General features: G+C 44.0%; 1 protein-coding gene across 2 annotated transcripts in view; it reads left to right on the forward strand.

Annotated features, from left to right (window-relative positions):
• The window catches only part of GALC (galactosylceramidase), a 35,577-nt gene extending 16,631 nt beyond the window's left edge, over positions 1-18,946 (forward strand). Inside the window, exons 9-17 of one of the 2 annotated variants that reach the window (XM_040975206.1) lie at positions 845-969; positions 2,867-2,994; positions 5,767-5,856; positions 6,457-6,549; positions 8,872-9,022; positions 9,601-9,781; positions 12,015-12,178; positions 14,104-14,180; positions 17,838-18,946. In XM_040975206.1, the coding sequence (XP_040831140.1) occupies positions 845-969; positions 2,867-2,994; positions 5,767-5,856; positions 6,457-6,549; positions 8,872-9,022; positions 9,601-9,781; positions 12,015-12,178; positions 14,104-14,180; positions 17,838-17,984 (1,156 nt within the window). In that variant the 3' untranslated portion in view covers positions 17,985-18,946. The remainder of the gene's footprint in view (positions 1-844; positions 970-2,866; positions 2,995-5,766; positions 5,857-6,456; positions 6,550-8,871; positions 9,023-9,600; positions 9,782-12,014; positions 12,179-14,103; positions 14,181-17,837) is intronic. The other variant, XM_040975207.1, reaches the window with a different exon arrangement.
• The last annotated feature ends 283 nt before the right edge of the window (positions 18,947-19,229 follow it).

Consider the following 19,229-nt stretch of genomic DNA (forward strand, 5'->3'; position numbering starts at 1 on the left):
ACTAAGCAGTATTATACAGAGCATCTCCCTCTGCCCTTGAATTTCCTGAGAAGCTTAGACTCACAACCTGAGGCCTTAGTACCTGCTCTGAACTGTGAGGACCTGATGATGTGCAAGAATGGGTCAGGGTGGTACACCAGCTGGTGCAGCTAGCTGTGGTTGACGAACACGAGAATGGCCCAGACTGTTCTGTAGTCTGTATGTTCTGCTCTGCAGTCTTCCATGCACTCAGATGTTTAACATGTGAGCTGGGTACAATCATTCCCACTTTACAGATGAGCAAATGGAGGGGTCAGAGAGGTGGGTGGTGGAACTATGATTTGAACCCAGGTAGTCTGACTCTTAAGGGTTTTCAGTTGTGAAACTGGGCAACAGTGCAGAGTCAGGTTCTTAAAAATCAGGTCACGAATGTGGGACATTACGAAGGTTGGCTGCCACAAGGAGGGCAGGTGTGAAAGAAGTCTGTGTAGCACATCTGGTGCTTGTAGGGCATCTTTCATCTTCTGGTTCTAACCCTGGGTCAGTATAAAACGTGTGTATCCCGTGTACACTCTGTGTGAGCGGGGAATTATGTGACTCACTCCTGAAAACATCTAGGTGACTACGACAGTGGATTTTTCAAAATAGAAAAAATTTTGAAAATCTGTGTATTTTTTCTTTGTGCATGTTGAGTTATTTACATTTTCTTTTGTGTGTGTGTGAGTAGTCATCATATAGTGATTCATATGTACTAATATAACTGTGGTGAGTCTTTTTTACTGAAGTTGTTACAAATATACTTACATAAAGGGGATGCGGATCCCAAGCTGTTTTGGTGTTTATCTTTGACCAACGAATCTTTCAGAACAATTGCTTGGAATTTGGTGGCTAGTTACTATGAACACTTGCCGTATGAGCGAAGTGGATTGATGACAGCCCAGGAGCCGTGGAGTGGGCATTATGTGGTAGAATCTCCTATCTGGATAACAGGTATGGTTTAGATTTATTTTTCCTTATATTTCTTAAAGTAGAGAACTTGGTGTCTTAGAGGAGGTTACAGAAACTTTGCGTGGGTTTGTGCGTGTGTGCAGTGTTTTTTTAAAGACAATTTTGGGTAACCATCTTGCTTTCTGTATTTCAGTCTCCATTATTTTAAGTCCAGGCTCTTAGGACAGGGCTGTGTTAGAGGAGGAAGTCAGACCTAGGCAAAGAAGATATTGAGATGGAGAAAAAAATAAAAAAACACCTAAATACAAAGGCTTAAGTTATGATAGTAATTAATGAAAAAATATATATATATATATATACATTTTAAAGATTGATTCCAGTTCAGAGTTTCTAAGAGTCTTGAGTGAGTGAGTCTTGGAGATGCTTTAACTATATATTAATATAGTTTTGTTGGTTCAAGTTGTGTGGTAACGAAATCAAAGGTGGGCAGCAAATCAGGCAAGCAAATAAAAACGATTGAATCTTTAAATCGATAAATGCAAAACGCAGGCAAACTATCATAGCTTTAGAATGTCCCATTCATGTACTGATATCTGTTGTTAAAAGTGATTTTCAGAAAAAGGTAAGATCATGACTCCCATGTAGACAAAAAAGGAGCACATGCTGAAGAGTGTTACCTGAAGAGGGAGCTAGCTAGATGTTAGAACAAGCTCAGGGGGGTCAGCAGAGCTGCAGAGCATGAAGGAATGGGGCATGGATTGGAAATCAGACAAGCTGCGTTTCCCAGAACAAGGAGGAAGTCAATTAAATCCCTACCGAACAAGACATCATTTACACGGCTCAAAGAAAATGGACAGGGCTATCAGACTCTATATATGTCAACTGAAGCAAAACTTTGTCTGGTTTTATTCATTAGTCGTTAAGAACTTTAGTTTCATGTAGACGATGGATGGTGTGGCATCATTTTTTTTAATGAGGCTTAGAACCATCCTAATAATAAATTTAAGCAAAATTAAAAAATCAAATGAATAATACTGAATTTTTTCTATAGTTTTCTTGAGTAAAAGTTTGAACATTTATGACTATTTGCTTTAAACTCATAATCTATTTTACAAGTAAATTTCTTCAAAGATAAGTTGCTTTCAGGAAAATTATGAATTTGAAATACATTTGTTTTAATCTTGAGCACATATTGATTTTTTTTGTTGTTGTTTATGTGTTCTTGGGCAGATTTGTACTCATGACATTAGTCTTATGACCATGACATAATTCTAAACTCCTTAAATCTTATTCTAAAATGTGGAAATTCAGTAGAACTTATATATCTGGGTTGGTTAACCCTTACATATTAAAATTGATTCCCCCATATGTTTAGATGAACTAAAATACTCTTCCAATTTTCTCAATTTTTTTTTGTGGATGTGTGTGGAAGTGCAATATTACTTAGTACATTTTCAGGATCACTTTTAGGGATAGATGATAATAAATACACACAGGTCCTTCCAAAAGTTGCCTTAAAAGTGTAGATCTTTTGGTTTCATTTTTCCATGAACTTTTAGAAATGCTCTTTTATATGTTGTATAAATAATCTGTTTGAAACCATAAAACATAGTTTTTGACATGCATTTTTCAGTTTTCAAGCTTTTTTTGTTATCATTATGTTTGGATAGATTTAGTAGCAACGAGCTTTGGCTGAGAGGGAACTAATCCATGTTCTTGAACTGATACATGCATTTGTTTTTACCAGTCATTCCAACTTCCTCTGACTGTATTTTTTAACTGGATTCATGATTTAGAAATTAAGACACAAGGTTGGCAAGTATATTCCTCCTAAATAGAAATTAGGTTATTAGGTTTTAATCAGAGTCAAAAAATTTTAAAGAAACCCTATTAACACTATTTTTTTAATCTTATTTGAATGTTTTCTGCTTTTTTGTAGCACATACCACCCAGTTTACTCAACCAGGCTGGTATTACTTGAAGACAGTTGGCCATTTAGAGAAAGGAGGAAGTTACGTGGCTCTGACTGATGGCTTGGGTAACCTCACCCTCATTGTTGAAACTATGGTACGTTTCTGTTCTTACAAACTCGCTTCTTTAGTACTTGGAAAAGCACATTATACAAAACTTAGCACCTTTTCAAAAAATATATAGACATAAACATACTTAGAAATTATGTAACATAATAAAAATACTGAAAATCAAAGAAAAGAAACCTCTTGAAAACAGCAAGAGAAAATATGACTTAATCTTTTACAAAGGAATCGTAAAAAGCTGACATCACCTCGGGAGGGTAACATGTTTAAAATGCTGACAGAGAAACTGACAACCAAGCATCCTATATTCATCAAAACTACCTGCATATTTTGCAGGTATGCTTATTGTATGTTACATAATATAATATATATTATATGTTATATGCGCTTCTCTTTGCCTTGACTCTTGGAGGTTTTTGGCTTTGTAGATCATGTAACTTTTCCTGAGGTTTAGGAAATTTTCACCTTTTTCCAAGATCTATTTATTTTTATTAGAAAGGTAGATTTATGGGGAGAGTGAGAAAGATCTTTCATCTGCTGGTTCACTCTCCCAGTGGCTGTAATGGCCGTAGCTGAGCCAACTGGAAGCTTGGCCAATCCGAAGGTAGGCAGCAGGAGCTTCTGACAGATTTCCTATGCAGGTGCAGCGTCCCAAGGCTTTGGGCCATTCTCCACTGCTTTCCCAGTGGGGACCTGGATCAGAAGTGCACTGGCATCAATGTGAACCCATGCCCATATGTGATGTTGGCACTTGCAGGAAGAGGATTGGCCAACCTGTTGAGCCATCATGCTGATTCTTTATTTTTTATTTCATGCGTGGGCTATTTCAATGTTTTTTAAATGTTTCAAGTTTTTAAAAAAATTTTTCCAGAGATTTTTGTTATTTATTTTTAATTCCATGTGATCTGTCATTATTATATGATTTGAATCTTTTGAGTTTATTCTACTTTTTAATGGTTAAGAATATGGTACCTGTGTGCTTGAAAAGAGCGTTCACTCTGTTGAGGTGTGGTACAATGAACTGTAGGTGTCTATCAAGGCAGTCAATTGGAAGCATTGTGCAAATTTCTATGTCCCTGTTGATTCTCTGTCTAATTGTACCATTATCATGGCATGAGTTCCACTGTATTCCAGGATATTATCTCTGAGCGAGAGAAGAATTCAAAGTAGAAACATAGATAAGTGAAAGCATGGGAGCAGAATTCATTGAGAGAGAGAGAGAGAGAGAGAGAGAGAAAGTAGACATTCTTATGTGAAGGTAGGCAGCCCAGCAAAGACAGGCCATCTCCTATGAGGAGAGATTGTGTTGCCCCACTTACTGGGTAGGACACGGTACCCTCATTGACTGCTCAGGTGAGGTAGGGTTTGGGCGGGGTCTCGGGACACAGAGTTCATGTCATCTCCAGGTGCAGCCTAGTGTGCAGGTGCTGGTCACGGTGGCTTCCTTGTGACGTAAGAGACGCAGACGCATCCTGAGAAGGAGCTGTGCGAGGGCAGGGAGCCAGGGACGAAGGGCCTCTGGGAACCTCCCAGCTCTCCTGTTTCTGATTGTTGCCTATCTACAGTTATTGCAAGTGAGATAGTGAAATACCTAATTATAACAAGTTTTTCTTGTTCACAAAGCCTGGCACAGAACCCTGTACAATAAGCACTCTGTGATTGTTACATTAGCTGAAGTAGGGATCCTGTCCCAAGCTGCTTTTGATCCCAGTTCACAGTAGTAAGTACTTAATAACTTAAAAAAAGGTATTGGACCCAACGCTGTGGCCTAGCAGGTAAAGTCCTCGCCTGCACTCACCCAGAATCCCATATGGGCACTGGTTCTAATCCTGGCAGCCCCGCTTCCCATCCTGCTCCCTGCCTGTGGCCTGGGAAAGCACTGGAGGACGGCCCAAAGTCTCAGGACCTGCACCCGTGTGGGAGACCCGGAAGAGGTTCTGGGCTGCTGACTTCGGATTGGCTCAGCTCCAGCCGTTTAGGCTGCTTAGACAGTGAATCATCAGACGAAAGATCTTCCTCTCTGTCTCTCCTCCTCTCTGTGTATCTGACTTTGTAATAAAGATAAATAAATCTCAAAAAAGAGCAATAAGAGAACTATTTGTTACATATTCTTAGCTAACCTTAGTGAGTATATATTTGAAAGGTATTTAGATGCCTTACTTTTGGTTTTTATTTGATAGATTTTACTTGCAAAATATTATAAATTAAATGTAATCTGTATGTGCCATAATTGTGTCTGGAGTTTAGTTACTAATTCAAAGTTTGATTCAGTTAACATGTCATTGTTGACTAGGCACACACAAAACACACTCAACAAAGTTATATTTTTGAAAAAGGCTTTTAATATTCAAAATAAGACTGCATTTGTTATCTAACATATTTCATTTCCACTAATCTCTAAACTTTTTATTTACTTATTTTTTGTTTTATTTGAAAGAGAGAGAAAGAGCTAGACAGTGGAGGAGATCCCAGACAGAGGTTTATCCCCCCTGTGCCTGCAACGGCTGGTGCTGAAACCGGAAGTCACGAGTCAGTCCTGGGCTCTGATGTGGGCCACAGGGACCTGAGTGCTTGAGCCACCACCTGCTGTCTCCCCCACCTTAGCAGGGAACACGATTAGAAACAGCCAGCACTTGAACAACCTAGGTACTCGTAGGAGACGTGGGCATCCCAAATGGTGACTCAACCACAGAGCTGTCCCCTTTGCGTTCATCCTGCAAGGTTAACTATTCAACCCCGTCTCCCCAAAAGATAGCATGTTTATCATCAGGATACTGAAGTGATTTTTTTTTTTCCCCCTCAGAGTCATAGAAATTCTCAGTGTATTCGGCCAGTTCTTCCTTATTTCAACGTCTCCGAGCAGTTTGCTACGTTTGCTCTTCAGGGGTCCTTTGTAAGTAAACATACCTGACTCTTGTTGTGTTTTGATTTGAGAACTCACGTGTTCTTTGAAGGTTAGCCAGTTCTTTGGTGGAGTAAGAACTGTAAGCAGCAAACACCCTGCTGTCTTCTGCTCTCTGTGGCTCCAAGGGACTTGGAGCTTCTGAAAGTCTGTACCCGTGGGCAAGCATCAACTGTGCTGGGAGGGGAATGCCCAAGCCTTGATCTGGAAAGTTCTCTATGCCAAAAATAAAACAAAACTGAAGGCATTGGATTCCTGCCATTTCTTCCCGTAGTTAGATTTGAATTGAGAACACAAAGTGCCCTTGTGGTTACTGATGTGGGATTAATGAGTTGTAGTGCCAGAGAATTCTTCAGAAGCACTTTACACAAACACAGTAGTGACCAGCTTTGCAGCAAATGCACTGAAGTTTTGTTTTGTTTTAACATTTGGCAAGATTCGTTGGTCTGTGTAGGAAATAAAGTATGTTTTTGTTTAAAATTTGAGGAGACTCTTTTTGCTAAGTAGAAATGGAATGTGTCATTATTCTTGTCACATGCTGGGAGAGGGTTCTGTGACTCACGCAAGGATGCTCTTTTGTCTTCTCCCCAGAGTGAAATCCCAGAGCTGCAGGTGTGGTACACGAAGCTCGGGCAGTCCTCGTCACAGCAGACACCGCTCTTCAAGCAGCTGGACTCACTATGGGTAGTTTCTGATTTGCAGAAGTAAAACCCCAGCTGGGTCTCCTGTGTGGGTGGTAGGCACATCATCCACTGCTCCCCAGGCACATTAGCAGGGAGCTGGCTTGGAAGTGGAGCAGCCAGGGCTCGAACTGGCACCCCAGTAAGGGATGCGAGCATGCCAAGCGACTGCTTTATGTGCTGTGCCACAGGTGTAACTCATTAGCACTGCGGAGAGAAAGTTGTCCACTACTTGGGGCTTTGTTTGTTTTTAGTGGAAGTCCTTTGGCAGGCAGTACTGTTTTTAGGACTGTCTTTCAGCTCCTGTCTCATCCAGGTGCAAGGAATCGCTGTTCCCTGGCCACCCTGGGCGGAGGTTCCAGTCTCATTCCAGACTCGGTCTTGAGATGCACAACGTGGCTTGTGCCCTCCATGGGTTCCTGTTACTCATTCCGGGGTCTCCGTCCCCACGCCTGCATCCCATCCAACTTCCCTAATGCTGTGCTCCCTGGTTACCTTAACTGCGCCCTGTGTTCCTGGCCTCCCCATCTGACCCTCACCAGGTGCCCACCGGACTGGTACCACAAGTGTGGATCCAAAGTGCAGAGCTGGGCTTTGTCAGGCTTCTGCCTTGGGGTGCCTCTGTGTGCTGCTTTCCTTCCTACGTCCTGGCCCCACTCTCCTGGCCTTTTCTCAGACTGAACTTGCTCCAGTTTTTGCCGCACAGCAGGCCTGCTTTCCTGCCTCTGTGACTTTGCACACACCAAGCCTAGAATGGCTTTTCCTGGTAATCTTGTCTCTTTAAGACTTACCTGGGGTGTCACCTCCTCTGAACTCCGCCCACTTAGTGGGGGACCACCTGGGACCCTGGGCCTGTTTGGTTAAACACTTCTTCCTCTGTCAGACACCCCGAGGACCGGTCCTGCCTTTGTTAGTTTCATAGCCCAGGTGTGTGCTGCTGTGTTTATTGACACAGGGAAAGTTTCTAAGAATGAATTGGCCCAATCAAGCGCGTCACTTCACCTAACAGACACAAACCTGCTGTTGTCTGTTCTGACAATCAGCTACTCTTCTATGTATTAAGTTCTCAAAAAGAAGTCTGTACGTTTTTCTGTGTGACAAATTGTTAAAAATGACACAATAGGATTAACTTTACTCACAGGAAAGATGAGCCTCATTTGTGGTTCTTCCCAGGCCAGTACGTGGGATGCAATCTCCCACAGAGCAGTCCATTAATTCATTATGAAAGGTGTGATTAAAGAAAAACCCTTTAATTGACAGCAGGAGCAAAGCTTCCCAGAGTTTGTATGTAATGGAAGTAAATGCAGTAGGTGCTTGAATTATGAAAGGCATGTCAGTGTTGGCAGCGGCCTGTGTTTACACGAAACCCCCGTGATGTAGGCCGTGCTTCCTCTCGGTCACACGCTCAGTTCACACCAGTGGCTGGTTTAGAATCAGCGTCTGATTTGATCCTCGCAGTAGCCCTGTGGAGTCGTAGCTAAAGCTTGTGATGTAAATAAATTAAGTTGCTAAGATCCTGCATGGGACATGCACTTGTTTATTAGAATGTGTGTGGAACATATGCTGAACAAGATCTTTCCTAATCGTAAAACTTTTTTTTGTAGTTAATGCAGGAGATTTGATTGATTTTTTTGTATCTTGCTGAAATCCTAACGCAGGAAGAAGCAGGTGTCTAATTTGCAGATATTGAGTAGGCACAAGTTTGAAAGAGCCAGCATGAAATGAGTGGGTTCATAAAGTTTTGTGGACTCTAGTTTTGTTTTTTTTTTTTAATAAATTGTTGAATTAGAAATTCTTTCAACAAAGTATCATTTTATAACATATTCTAAAATGCTCAAGACCAAAAGATTCCAAGGGCCTGAGCCTGGTCAGAGCCTCTTGTAAGTGTTCTAAGAGAAATCAATTGGACTTTTTTTTTTTCTTTAAAGATTTATTTATTTGTTTTTATTGCAAAGTCAGATATACAGAGAGGAGGAGAGACAGAGAGGAAGATCTTCCATCCGATGGTTCACTCCCCAAAGCGGCCGCAACAGCTGGTGCTGCACCAATCCAAAGCCAGGAGACAGGAGCTTCTTATGGGTCTCCCACACGGGTGCAGGTTCCCAAAGCTTTGGGCCATCCTCAACTGCCTTCCCAGGCCACAAGCAGGGAGTTGGATGGGAAGCAGAGCTGCCAGGATTAGAACCGGTGCCCATATGGGATTCTGGGAGTGCAAGGCAAGGAGTTTAACCACTACACTATTGCGCCGGGTCCAAATGCACTTTTTTAAGCTTAGTGAGCCCAGCCGTAGCCCCCGGCCCTGAATGTGGTAACATCTCTGTTTCAGCTGCTGGACAGCAATGGCAAATTCACACTGCAACTTCAGGAGGACGAGCTGTTCACACTCACCACCCTCACCACCGGCCGGAAAGGCAGTCACCCCCTTCCTCCCAAATCCCAGCCATTCCCGTGCAGCTACATGGATGATTTTGACGATGGTAGGTGTTTTTCACTACAATTTACCTTCCTCTCCATCTTCCACAGTAATAGAGGGGTTTCTGGCAAGCCAGGTGTATTACAGAGTGGCTGTCCTAAAACATATTTGTTTAGCTCTCAAATCTCCCGGTGGTGGAAGATCTAATTTTTTGTATCAGCTTGAAGACCCTGGATATTCAGGGCCTGGAAGAATGTAGAGATTGTAGTTCCCCTTCTTCTTGCCTCCCTAGAAACAAGGAAACATCAGATACAGAGACGTTACCTAGCTTTCTAAGGTGACAGTGACAGACTGAGCTACGGTTTAAACCTGGGGGTCTCAGACCCCAGAACTCATGCTCTGGCTTGTCGCCACATGCAGCCATTCCACATCGCACGGAGTCCGTCTCCAGTCTGTCAGCTGACGCTTCGCAGCGGTGACATCACAACGTCGTCATCTCTTTATTAGACGTCAGTCCTCAACTTTGGCAGCAGCAGTTTATTTCAACATTTTCCAAAGTGTTTTGAAATCTTTTATCCAGTATCGGCGGGGAGAGCCTCTGAAAGGATTTGCTACTAAGCGGGGTTCCCTGTGTTCCGACAGATTACCCATACTTTAGCGAACCCCCGAATTTTGCTGACCAGACGGGCGTGTTTGAGTACTACACCAACATTGAGAATTCGGGCGAACACCGCTTCACCCTGCGCCAGGTTCTCAACCAGCGGCCCGTGACCTGGGCTGCCGACGCATCCAACACCATCAGCATCCTGGGAGACTACAGGTGGTAAGTGAGCTTGATGTCCTCAGCGAGCTTTCCCATGGTCAGGTCCGGCTGGAGCAGAGCTGTCCCGTGTGACTCCGTGTCCGGGGCCACAGGTGTGAGACAGTTGTTGGATCAGCAAATTGCGTTTGCTGCCCCTGAAGATACAGAAGGAGAAACCAACTTAAACTCCGATCCGAATGCTCCTATAAGGTGTTTACAACACATATCACTTCTGGGCTCTCACAGGTGCGGGGTTCTCTCCACCAGCAAGTTCTGGGGTGGTCACCAGCCGGGCATTCCACGATGAAGTGCAGTCTTGATACTGTTTACCTGGAGCTAGTGCCGCCCCCCCAGGGTTGGGGTTGGGGTTAGGATTGGGGTTTCGGGCTCAGATGCTAAGACTCCCTCCGTGCTTTAGATGCCAGTTGCAAGCCCCTGGGGTTTTATTGTGATTTCCCTCACTCCACCCTGGGTTCTATGAGCCCTCCTTGGTTTCCTTTAGTTTGCTTCATCAGTTCACAGAACTCAAAGAAACCACTTGCTGGTTTCTCAGAAACAGCACGACAGAAGGCACAGTTGTAGAGATCTACAGGGTGAAGCATGGGGCAAGGGCCACCACTTTCTAGAACTCTGAACTCTTGGATACTCATGGAGGCTTCAGTCCGTGGGCATGATGGCGGACTCTGTGGGAAAAGCCAGCAAGGTCTTGGTATCCAACTCTTTCAGCAGTCATTCCTCCAGGACATGGACAAAATCCCCTCTGGAATGTGCTGGCTCTCAGGAGCTACTAGTTGAGTTTCCATGGCCTTTCTTTGGGAGGGAGTTAATGAGCCATGAATTATAAACAGGTACCCCCCCAAAATACATTATAATATTTATACCACTTCAGTATTCTTTTCTCAAGAGTTTCCAAATGTAATAGTAATAATTGAAAGAGAATTTTGAACTAAATTTACAAATTGTTAACATTTGGGTCAAATTATAATTTAATATTTACTGATAAATTTTCAGATTTCTCAATTGGTTGGGTTGGTTAATTTGTTGATCTGGGTTGCCACCTGGTGGACTAATGCTAGAATTACACCGTCTTAGCTTTTGTAGAAAAGCCATTCACCTCTGGACCATTTACCTCTAGATGGCGATAGTAAACAGTAAATCAGCTTTAGCTGGTTGGATGTACGGTAAAGAGACAAGTTGTTTGTTGTTCACTTAGCAAAACCAACTTAACCTTCCCTACAATTTAGTTACAGAATTTCAATGTGTGATTTAAACTCATTTTAGGTTTTTTGTTTTGTTTTGCTATTTTTCCTATAACTAGTATATTTCCACTATGGAAAAAATAGCTACTCACAAGCAATCCAATTTAGATATGGCAGACAGTAATGCTGAGCCACCAGACAGCCCTATCTGACGCTTGGAAATTGGACAGGGGAGAGAAGATATTTCTGTGAGGAGCCTTGAGTTTCTTATCTGTAGAACGCTGCAGAAAGTCTCGTTCTATTCTGAATTGCCTTCCTGCCAATTATAAGTTTCCCTTCTAGTCCCTAGTTCTTCGGCGAGTCTAGAGAAACTTTAAAGTCTTCACTCACGGGAGACGTGGCAGCCCTGTGCACAGCTGAGCTCCCACAAGGAGTTCCGGGTTGATTTAGTAGTCCCTGGTGGGCTGCATCTTTTCCTTTCCTGGATAGATTCCAAAGGAGTCTGAGCCTAGAGCCAGAGTCCCAGTGCCGGTGCAGAGCAGTTCCCGGTGGGACTGGGGACCTGCGGTGTCAGCAGTGGACTTGTAAGTTCAGACCTGCCGCATGAGATCCTGTGACGGAAGCCCTGCTGGACCACTGGCACTGCCTGCCTGGCTTCCTTTGAGAGGGAAATGTGATTAAGCTCTTTATTCAGAATCCTGTGGAAGCCTTAATCTTTTATGAGTGGCTGGGTGGGGTGGAGTGGGGGAGAAAGACAGGATCAGGGACAAGACACAGACATTTCACTGACTCTAAGGATGACAAGTTGTTTTATCAGAATGTACAAGTGATATGTCCCATTAAACAAGGCAACAAAATGATTCCGTTAAATCACGTAAAACTTAAAACTGTCCTTAATGAATATTTTTGGAAACCCCTCTCCAGGGCAAGTTCAGACTCAGCCAATCATAAGCTCACCTCAGTCAGAAGTTTGGAAGCATTTGCTGAGAAGAGAAATCTCCCTCCATTAGGAGGGGCAGTACTTAAGGGTTCTCATGACCGGTTTGCTTCTGCAGGACCAACATGACTGTGAAGTGTGACGTTTACATAGAGACCCCCGAGGTGGGGGGCGTGTTCATCGCAGGAAGAGTGAATAAAGGGGGCACTCTGATTAGAAGTGCCAAAGGAGTTTTCTTCTGGATTTTTGCAAGTGGATCCTACAGGGTTACAGGTGATCTGGGTGAGTAGCGTCTCTCGTAGCACGTGTCTGTAAAGAGTTATTTATTTGAAAGGCAGGGTTACAGAGACAAGGAGAGACACAGAGTCTTCCCTCCCCTGGTTCAAAAACTGGGGATGCGCCAGGAACCAGGGACCGTTTCTGGGTCTCCCTCCTAAGTGGCGGGACCTGAGGTCCTGGGCATCTTTGGCTGCTGTCTCGGGTGTGTTAACAGGAAGCTGGGTAGAGAAGCAAAGCAGCCGGGACTCATGTGGCACTGCGCTGGGGACTGCAGGGTGGCAGCAGCCGATCAACCTGCTGCACCCCCATGCCATCCCAGCACATGACTTTAAGTGAGCTCTCACTTAGCGTGCACATTTCTTACTTGTTCGAGCGATAAGCCCACTCTGTTAAATGTGTCCAACACAACGCAACCAAATGGCGACTCATGCACAACACGGAGTTACTGATCTAGCATAAGGATAGGCAGCTCAGCTAAAGATAAAATAATTGGAGAAATGTTTTTAAGGGATTGGAGAAGTGCACCCAACAGTATGGGAGGGATTTTGCAAACTGCAGTGCGGTGGCAATGTGAGGGGGAGGACACTTGTGAAGTGTCGCAAACAAAGTGAGTATAAAAACGCTGCCTTTGTGCTTAGGGAAATAGACTGATGTGCTTAAAACGGAGAAATCCTGTTTGCTAACCGACACTTGAAAGGAACCCGACTTTTCTCATTCACACACGACTTGGATGTGGAAGGGCTTCGTGCGGGATACCTGCTTAGCATGTGCCCAGACTGGGAGCAGTGTTCACGGCACAGCGCTTCAACTGCCGCCTGTCGTGCTGCCATCCCATCTGAACCCTGGTTCAAGTCCCAGATGCTCTGCTCGCTACCCAGCTTCCCGTGACTGTGACCAGGAAGCTGGAGGAAAGCCCACTGCTGGAGGCCGTTTACGGGGGAGACTTGGCTGGTGCTTCAGGCCCTCGGGTTTGGCCTGGCCCAGTCCAGCTCTTCCACTTATTTGAAGCAGCAGGTGAAATACTCTGTTTACCTTCTTGTGTATTGACAGCCCTGCCTTTCAAATGGAACAAGGGAAAAAAGTGCTCAGATTGGATTTAATCCAGTTCATTTGATTTCAGTACACATCACTTCATTGAAACTAGACTTTATTGTGGTGATTTTTCTTGATTCTTACTCTCTTGTCTTCTTGCATTAATTGAAAAGTCTCTCTTTAGTGGTTCGCTGCTCTTTGCCTTGCCTCTGTCAATAAAATAAAAATTAAGGAGGGAATAGGTGACAAGGGCATTACAGTAGGAGTTGTGGCTAGTCTTGAAGGCACCTCACTGATTTTTCTAATCCAAAACAACAAACCGGAGGTTAATTGATTTGCCCAAAGTCTCAAAACAAATTAGCGACAGCCACATAAGCAGGAATTTGAGTCTGTATCTCTACTCCCCATGTGCTGTAGACTGCCTGCATGATCTCATCTAGGGTTTCTCCCGGGCATTCAGATGAAATAAATCTAAAAACTAGCTGATTCCTTTTACCCTGTCAGCTTAAATTGATATTGTGACTTGTGTCATCCTTGCTTCTTCTCCCTCGCCCCCTGTCCCTTCAGGTAGAAGTGTGTGTGTGAACCACAGATACTAACAAATGGTACTGTGGTGGATTTTTTTTCTTTCAGTTTTGCCACCAGTTCTTTGTGAGCACACACAGCCTATGCCTTGCTGTGGATCTCAGTACATGCTTTTTGACTGGGTAGCCGAGCTATGGATATTTTCAAGGGGGAAACAGATCTGGAAATAACAGACATAGTTCTTTTTCGAGCCTGACTATATATGTCAGTACCATCTTGGACACCCCTCCTCCCCCGCCGCCCACTGAATTACATGATTCTATGATTTAGGTTTCAAACATAGCGCAGTCACGATAATCTTTATGTTACAGCCGGATGGATCGTATATGCTGCAGGACGGGTTAGAATCATAGAGAAAACATGGTATACACTCACGTTAACTATTAAGGTAAGTGTTGCAAATTGCCTGCAAGTAAAATGCTCTTTTGTGTGCCTTTCTAGAATTTTCCATCGTAATACGGGAGAAAGTGTGGGAATGAACAGAAACAGACAGGGTGTCTGCCTTGGAGCCAGCCGGCCCCTGCCTTTCAGATGACGGAGGTGTCAGTCGCCAGCAGCCAGCGTTATCAGAGAGAGACAGAGCGTCTCTGTGCTGCTGGTTCACTCCCCCCATGCCTGCAGTCATTGCTCACTGTGTTTGAAAATGCTGTTTTGTTTTGTTTTGTTTAAACCGAGGAATACTTGGTGGATAAAGTCAGCCACTGAATCATTGAATTCAGGTACTCGAACCGTGACTAGAGTTAAAACTTATTGGTGTAAAAACTTGATCGAAGTTTGTTTGGTCTGCCATCCAACAGTGCTGTGTACACTGATTTCCACAGACATTTTTTTGTTAGAGAAGATATTAGGCAAATCACAACATGACGGACATCTAAAAACTGTCAAGACTGTTCTAGTCAGCAAGGCTTCCAGGGATGCTGTGTATTATCCATGTGTGTGCAAGTGTGTGCAGAACTTGCTTCTAAACTCTCCTGTGCTGGCACCTTATTTTACATTACGTTGTCTTTCCGAAATCTTCAGTGATGTAGTTTGTTGCCTTGAATGCTTCAGAATTCTCTCCTGAGCACCTGCTGTAAAACAGTGCTCATGTCACTCTCAACCTGTTTCATTTGCCCTCAGTGCTTTACTATACACACTGCCCTGGTCCCCCAGTGGCGCCCCGCTCCTCAGGGACCAGTCTGTCTCCGTTCTCTGCAGCACCTGGAAGATGCCCGGTGCGTGGTCAGAGGCAAAAAGCTCAGTGTGTTCTCGTGAAATGAGTAAGTGCAAATCGCAGGGTGCACCTTCTTTATTGTTACTTTTCAAAGTTATCTTTTTTTTTTTTTAAAGATTTATTTTTATTATTTTTTCATTGGAAAGGCGGATATACAGAGAGGAGAGACAGAGAGGAAGATCTTCCGTCCGATGATTCACTCCCCAAGTGAGCGCAACGGGCCGATACTATGCCGATCCGAAGCCAGGAGCCTCTTCCGGGTCTCCCACGCGGGTGCAGGTTCCCAAAGCTTTGGGCTGTCCTCGACTGCTTTCCCAGGCCACAAGCAGGGAGCTGGAAGGGAAGCGGGGCTGCCGGGATTAGAACCGGCGCCCATATGGGATCCCGGGCGTGCAAGGCGAGGACCTTTAACCACTTGCGCCACCGCGCCGGGCCCCAAAGTTATCTTTTTTACTTGTTCTTCACTGCGTTTTGAAAGCAGTTTTCAACTCTACAGAAAAATACTGCTGATACAACGAATTTATGTAACAATGTGGAGGAGATAACTTTTAAAATAATGTGTTCATTCTATACTGTCTCTCACCCTTGCTTAAGATCTCTTATTAAGTCCTTCAGTCTTACATTTTTACTTTCTGCACATCTCTGACTAAGCTCGATTTTATTAATTGTAAGAAATTTTAAAAAGTCAATTCTGGGATGTGAAAGGTAAAGTTCCCTAATTTTTCCAGGTGACTTTGTATGTCCAATTAGGAATTCGGACAGATGTGCTGAAAGCTGCCATGTCCGGTCCCATCTCCTGTTCCTCCTTCCTCATCCACAGTTTTTGTTCTCTGCTTTTGACACAGACATCCTTACTCTCTGAGCTGCTGGTTCTAGTATGCCTTTACTATCAAGTGATTTGTTGCTTTTAGAATTTAGTTCTTGCCTTGTTCCCAGAGTGGACAGGGCTTTTCTGACTTACACCCACTCTGCTGCCTTCCCCCCGGGAATTTCTTGTTCTGTCATCTGTGGGCCTTGTTTTCCCCTGACATCTCCATTGGATGCCACGTACTCTGAGCATCTTTGTCCAACCATCCAACTGAAAGCTGCATCCCTTACGCTGCTACAGCTTATTCTGTCAGCTTATTTTACTATACCCTTCTTAGGAAGACTCGATGAGATACCACATGTGAAAGCTTGGTATAGTACCTGATGCATGCTAAGAACATAGTGAATCAAGTTAATATTCTTACGAGTGGGTGTACTTGGAGCCCAGCTGATTGGGGTTCCCGTGGTGCTGTTACAGGGGCTCCCAGCCAGGTCTCCAGCTTGTGGCCTTACGTGCCAGGTGGGGCTTAGTTCTGTGAGATTGTCTTGAGAGTTAATGGTGCCTCGTTCTTTCTTTCAATTTTTTTTTTGATTTTTATCCATTCTTTTGATGAAGTACCTTTTCCTACAGTAGGGCTACAGCATGAAGCAACACACACACCATTTTCGTTTAAGTATAGAAATTCTTCCACAGGGACAGGCGAGCTCTTTCTGTGGTGAGCAAGAGCATAAGTACGTCTGGTTTTGTGGGTCCCTGGGGTCGCTCGCAGCCTCTCAGTTCTTCTTAAGGAAGTACTGACCGTAGGTAAGAGAGTGGGTTTCTGCCAGGAAAACTTAATGTACAAAAACAGATGGCTGGTGTGTGGGTCATGGTTTTATAAACTCCTGTTCTAAAATTTCAGCTTGTAAATAAATACATAAATAATCACGAGGAAAAAATGGGCCAATAGGAAGAAGCAGCTTCCCTGCTGTCATCGTCCAGTGAGGGCAGTCAGGGACGCGCTCGCTCATCTTAGACCTGACAGTGAGGAACCTGACAAGATGTTCAGTGAGGACGGTTGGATGACCGCATGGCCATGTGGTCTTGGGACTGTGGGTCTGGGATGAGTGGCCTGGAGTCAAGCCCTGGTTAGGGTAATGACTTCTTCAGTGTCCCCATCCACAGACTAAAAGAACCAACTTAAGATGCATTGCTTTCTAATTCCATGACTTCCCAAAACTGATCGACTTTGCTTCTTGACCTAGTGTTTTGGATCACCAGCTCCTCAGCATTTGAGGATAGACCATCTTAAATATTGAGCTGAATCTGTTAGGCTGTGGTTGTAAGTTTCCAGGTGTGCCGTATTAACAATAAGAGTTAACACTGGCCGTGTACTGTGTGCCAGGCACCAAGCTTGGAAGAAACGGCCACTGGCCAAAGAAGACATGCTGCTGTTTGTCAGTGCCACCATTACACTGGTACTCCACCCCACACGGCGTTAACCGATGCCTACTATTTTTGCAGCTTAACTGTAGGAGAGACAAATGGCTTTGCAAGGATAGTGAATACACGCAGACAAAACATTGAACAAACTTGACTGCTCTCAGCTGGGCTGAGGCTCCTTAAGCAGGAGCTTCAGGAAGCACCGAGGGAGAGCAGCATTTGGCTCCAGCTCTGTTAGCTTAACACCTGCACAGGCAGCTACTCGTGAATAACATTTTTGTTGTTGTTTAAAAAAAAGAACTTAATGTACTTCTGTCTAAAAGTTTATGATGATGTGATAAATAGTTTTTGTTGTTTTCACATTTTGGTGGAGCGCAAGGAAATACTGAGGAATTCTTTGTACCCTGGGAGCTTTTAAAATAGGAAGGTAAGAATTTTCTTGCAGACCATTTTCCCTGGATTGCAAGCTTTTTCCCAGACTTGCGGGATTATGTTTCAGTGTGGTAAGTCTAGAATGAGAAAGACATTTGCTCCACTAAGTAGGTGGCCCATGCATTTTCTTATTTCCATGTTCTCAAGGGCTATGTTTCTGTCTCCTCCAGGGTCAGCTGTCCTCTGGCATGCTGAATGACAAGCCGCTGTGGAACAACGTTCGTGTCCTGTTCCCGAAAAGCGGCTGGGCTGCGATCGGCACGCACTCCTTTGAATTCGCACAGTTCGACAACTTTCACGTGGAAGCTGCTTGCTAACGATACTGAATATCGCAGAACATTCTTTGGATTTCCTTCCTTTCTTTTCGGTTTTGATTCAGAGCCCGTTCTTTTTTCAATGGGCCAATGCATGGGCCTTTGGACACTGAAAATTATGAACACTAAATGGAGAGAAGAATATATTTTTGCTTGATCCTGTGGAAGGTTTTCTTCGAACCAACTGCAGGGAACGAGTGGATCTTTAATGCCACCTGCTATGCCCTGAAGTGTCAGCTGCTTGTTCGCCTTGTGCTCCAGCGTGGTTTGGGAGGGTCAGGTGTCGCTGCTCCAGTGTCATTTGCTGATGACTAACAGGGTCCTGCCAGAGGTGCTTGCGAAGGCTGACCGCGTGTCTAAAGGAGCTGACGATCCCATCAGGAGGCGGAGGCCAGCTGAACAACACTGGAAGTGCTGCTTTTGGAAAAAATCACGTTACACTTACATGAAAAGATATTTTTTCTTTTATAAGATGATGCTTTGTGTTGCCTTAGAATTGCAAGAAGATTCGAAAAAAATGCCTCATTAATAAACTACCTCTGGAGCTATTTCTGCAGTAATAAATATTAATGAACTAACTGGGTTATCTGTGTTCTTTAATTCCTGTGAGTTGTAGTGGTTTCCTAGTGTCTCATGCCTTTGGTGGTCTGGTCTCACATGTGGCACTGGTAAGGACAGAAACATCTGATTAATGTTTTTATCTCCTTATTTGTGGAAGTGGAGGGAGGGCTCTTAGCTTTTTAAGAGCTCGAAGAATCGCTCATCCTTTAATGTTTTGTATAGTTAGATGCACGTATTTTTTAAAATTACATATATATTTATATCTAAATACGGGAGAATGTGTTTCTCATGTGGTCTAATTTATACTGCGCATAATGTTACTCTTAGATGAAAATCAGTTGCTATATGGACAGAGTCAATGTGGAACTCTGTGTAATAGTGTGTCATTGAGCTAATTCTGCAACTTGGGCTAAACTACAATACATTTTTATATTATTTTAAGACAAAAGATAATTACTAAGACCCAGTGCAGTAACCTAGTGGCTAAAGTTCTCACATTGAATGTGCTGGGATCTCATCTGGGCACCTGTTCTAATCCCAGCAGCCCCGCTTCCCATTTAGCTTCCTGCTTGTGTCCTGGGAAAACAGCCAAGGATGGCCCAAAGCCTTGGGACCCTGCACCCACGTGGGAGACTTGGAAGAGGCTCTGGCTCCTGGCTTCTGATCCGTACAGTTCTGGCCATTGTG

This window comes from Ochotona curzoniae, unplaced genomic scaffold (assembly GCF_017591425.1).
Source record: "Ochotona curzoniae isolate NIBS_2020 unplaced genomic scaffold, NIBS_Ocur_1.0 contig_2688, whole genome shotgun sequence".
Lineage (NCBI taxonomy): Eukaryota > Metazoa > Chordata > Mammalia > Lagomorpha > Ochotonidae > Ochotona > Ochotona curzoniae.